The sequence below is a fragment of the Cyclopterus lumpus genome, chromosome 17, assembly GCF_009769545.1.
Source record: "Cyclopterus lumpus isolate fCycLum1 chromosome 17, fCycLum1.pri, whole genome shotgun sequence".
NCBI classification, from domain to species: domain Eukaryota; kingdom Metazoa; phylum Chordata; class Actinopteri; order Perciformes; family Cyclopteridae; genus Cyclopterus; species Cyclopterus lumpus.
The window spans coordinates 5,352,182-5,356,470 of NC_046982.1; the positions used below are offsets into that span (position 1 = coordinate 5,352,182).

The 4,289-nt window shown below is 51.1% G+C and overlaps 1 protein-coding gene across 1 annotated transcript; it reads left to right on the plus strand.

Moving 5' to 3' along the window:
- The first annotated feature begins 390 nt into the window (after nucleotides 1-390).
- On the plus strand, nucleotides 391-4,001 carry lrrc24 (leucine rich repeat containing 24). The gene is made up of 4 exons (XM_034556249.1): nucleotides 391-552; nucleotides 1,293-1,571; nucleotides 2,203-2,371; nucleotides 2,755-4,001. The coding sequence occupies exons 1-4, from the start codon at nucleotides 391-393 to the stop codon at nucleotides 3,999-4,001; spliced, it is 1,857 nt and encodes a 618-aa protein (XP_034412140.1).
- Nucleotides 4,002-4,289: the final 288 nt, after the last annotated feature.

Genomic DNA, 4,289 nt, shown 5'->3' on the forward strand with positions numbered 1-4,289 from the left:
ATACGCATTAATAAGACAACAGAGAGGTCCTCGAGGCAACCTGCGCATCTTCTCTCTTTTTTTAATCACATCTTTAATTAATTGAAGCCCATAATAGAAGCTGCTGCAATTCCACTGAATAGACCCAGTTGAATGGGAGACAGGCCGGGATGAGGAGATACTCTTATGCTCTTTTTATTCTTTCCCATTTCAACAGCCATCTGCATCGATCTTTGCTTTGAGGATGAATTACCTTGAAAGACAAATGAATGCCTTTGTTGATGTAACTTGTGAGTTGAACGATTAATGCTTTACGTCTCTCCCCTCTCTCACCGTCTCTTTTCAGATTGTTTTTGGGGGGTGGGGGGTGGGGGTGAGGTGGTCTGAAGGTCTACCGTTGAAGAACCCGCCATGGTCCTCCTGCGGCTCTCCAGGCTCGTCCTCGTGGTCGTGGCCCTCGTCCCTCGTCCATCCGCGGGATGCCCCTCCGGCTGCCGCTGCTACAGCCTCACAGTGGAGTGCGGCTCTCTGGGGATCAAAGACATCCCGCAGGGCGTCCCCTCTGTCACAGAGGTCAGTCGGCACAATCGGCGACACGTCCGGGGGCACTAGCTGTCCTCCTCCCGCATCAGCCGTTCTTCAGCTGACTTCCTCTCTCATCCATTCTTATTACCCTGAAATGATTGTGGTTAATCAATTCGCCGTGACCCTCTTTGATGTAAGCCCAAGGGAGGGGCCGCGCTGTTGCCTGTGTAATTATTCATTCTTGCTCAGAAAGTGACTCTTGCACACCCTCTGATCATCTGTTCAGGAGATGTTTAACACTACAACGTCTTTTCCTCTTGGGTTCGGCCCCCCCCCAAAAAAAACATCACTGCAGACCATGAATATTAATGAAAGGCATGTCCCGCATAAATTGTGCCATTAACCTCAATCAGCGGGTCCGTCTCGTCGATCATACTTCACCCCGTGGCCTGCGTTTGCTTCTTCCGATAGCCATGCATGGGGGGGGGGATCCTTATTAGCACCATCCTGAACTGGTCTCATTCCACATTGTGTGTATTGCCCACATTAACTTATCTCCGAAGCTCTGCACAGCCCGGTGAGCGCAGACAGCTCTAACGGTGTTAATACAATCTCTCCTCATGGTTAATACATGTTTCTACTCAGTGAGCACATCACATCAACAAGTACACTTCCTCCTGCAAAACAAAGACGGCAATTCAAACATCACATCCCCTCCTCTGTGTCTCTAATGTCATCAGTTTGCGATCACTCTGCTAATTTGATTTGACCCTGCCTCCCCGCTGCAGACCATCTTCCTCCAGGACAACGCTGTCGTGCAGATTCGTCTTCAGGACCTGACTCGCCTTGGCAGCCTCCATTACCTCTACCTTCAGAACAACAGCATATCAGCGCTGGAGCCCGGGGCGTTCCTCAGCCAGCGGCAGCTGCTGGAGCTGGCCCTCAACGGCAACCTCATCCACCTGGTCACCGCGGACATGTTTCGGGGTCTGGAGCACCTCCGGATCCTGTACCTCGCCGGGAACCAGATCACCCGAGTGCAGGACCACACCTTCAGGGGACTGCAGGTTGGAGAGCTGAGTGAAAGGAATGAAGAGATGGAGGCATTGGCGTTAACTTTGTTGCTCACCAACCACGGTGGCTAGTGGTCTTCCAAGGTTACTGGAAGCCACACAGCATTTTCACTAGCTTGCATTTTATTTGATTAAAGTTGGCTACGGTGTGCTACAATTTACTTGAACTAGATTTACAACTTTGTAAAATGGAAACGAGCACTGTTTTGTGGATATTAAGAGTGGTTGTATTACACACCATTGCCAACTTATACTCCCATTTGTCAAGCAGTGGATGGATGGATAAATGGATGGCTGGACAGCAATATTTAATGCTCAATTTGTTTTAATCTTTCCAAAAACGTTAACTCTAAACCTTTTTGGCGAAGTGAAAAAAGCTTGAGCTTTTGCCAGCAAAGCTAAAGCTTTTCCAATATGGGATGCATTTTTATGGATTATAATGACGTGTGCAACTGTAAATCCAATTCGCAACAACATGCGGGACTAATCCCTTCCATACAGGAGCACTGTATATACTGAGTCAGGAGGAAATTGAGTCATCCTGTCTCTGACTTTCTTTTTCCTCCTCCTTTCACGTTTCCTTTCCTATGCTGCTATGTCTTATTAATATTGTTGCCATCTGCAGCGTCTGCAGGAACTCCACCTGCAGGAGAACAGCATAGAGCTGCTGGCAGAGCAAGCTCTGTCGGGCTTGTCCTCCCTGGCCCTGCTGGACCTCAGCAGGAATCACCTCCGCACCCTGGCAGCTTCGTCCCTCACACCACTCGTGAGCCTGCAGGTGCTCCGTGTCACAGGTAGGCAGAGCGAGGTCTCGCTGTAGAATGACATATTCCACCAAAATTTAATTGTATGTGCCTTTATGTGCCTTGTAAAAGTCCTGCAATGGGTACCTATCGTTTACATTATCGTAAGCTAAATCTATTTAGTTTACCAAACAATGTTCCTTCAAGGCCATTTTAGCAGGAGTTCTTGAGCTTTCAATCCTATCATATGGTCTTCGTTAGCAGTTGGAGTTTGCTCAGTTTTCCTGGACTTGTAGGTTTCTTTATTTTCTGATCACTTTAAGGGATTCTCTGCTAATTTGGCTAAGTCAAAGAATCGTTGTTGTCATTGTAAACAACCGTTGAGACAACCATATACTTGGTTGACCTTGTCTTCTTCCATTCCTCACCTCCAGAGAACCCATGGCGCTGTGATTGTGCCCTGGGCTGGCTGAGAACTTGGATCAGCGAGGACGGACAGCGTTTGTTGAGCTCTGCCGAACAGCGCCGGCTGATGTGCTCCGAACCGCCTCGCCTCTCCCACCTCAGCCTGGTGGAGGTGGCTCCCAACAGCCTGGTCTGCATCCCCCCCGTGGTGCAACTCGAGCCTAGCCACCTGACTGTGCGACTAGGGGAGAGCCTCCGGGTGTCCTGCCAGGCGTCGGGATACCCTCAGCCTCAGGTGACCTGGAAGAAAGCCTCCCATGGCAAGGCCCAGTTGTCCCCTCGAGGCCTGGTTCAAGAGCTGGGACCCAACGGTGAGCTCTTCAGGCCCGGAGCTGGAGGAGTGGTGACAGCCCTGCCCAGCAGTGGCGGGCTCAAGGTTGGGGGCGCCGGAGGAATCCAGGGGCTTGTGCGTGGGACTGAGGAGGGCGGCGAGAGGGACAGCTTTGATCCGGACATGGGCAGCGGCATGCTCTTTCTCAGCAATGTGACCGTAGCGCATGCTGGCCGCTACGAGTGCGAAGCCTGGAACCCCGGCGGCGTGGCCAGGGTTACCTTTCACCTGGCCGTCAACATGTCTTCTTCTTCGTACTCATCCCAGTTCTGGCCTCGTTTGAACATGCACTCCTTTGCTCCCTCTTCGTCCAACTCCTTCTATCAGCCAGAGGTTCTGGATGTAAGCCAGGAGCTGCTCTACGAACAGGACAGCATGGACTTCTACGCTCTCGGTCCCGCCACGCAGACCGCCATCGCGGTCGGCATCTCCCTGCTGGCGCTCACTGCCGTCCTCCTCTTGATTATGATCTACACTCGTCACCAGCAGTACCGCAAGGAAGAAGGCGGCTCCTACTGCACCAGCAAGGAAGAGAGCATCCTTTATGTGAACGACTACTCTGACGGACCCACCACCTTTGCGCAGCTGGAGGAGTACCGCGACGACCACGGCCACGAGATGTACGTGCTCAACCGAACCAACCCCGTCCTGGGCTCCGCTTCGTCCATGTGTCCCATGATGAGCGGGTTTGTCCAGCAGAAGGGTATGAAGGAGGCCCTCCTGGACCACGAAATGGTGCAGACACTGACCAGATCAGGGGGACTGGGGATTCGCAGAAATCCAGCAGACGGAGGCGAGGGACCCCTAACAACAGACCCAGAAGAGCTCTTCCTCAGCCAGAGTCTCCTCTTCGGATCGCAGGTTGCCTACGAGATCCACTGTTAAACGGTTTTAATTGAAAAGAATGTGCTGGTGGACTTAATTAAAGACAGTGGAGGAGATCACCTTGGTGCAACGATTTGAAGCATCGGATTATTATGTTGTCTTCAATAAAGCGTCAGTTGATGGTTGCTGGGGGAAAACCTAGATCACAATACGTCTCTCAGAGATTGATTGTGAGACATTAAGATGGGTCAGAGAATCTAGTGATAACTAGGGATAATTAACAGCTGCACCATACATGTCTGTCTTCACGTCTACCCTTTAAAGATAATCAAGATCGGCTAACTTTAT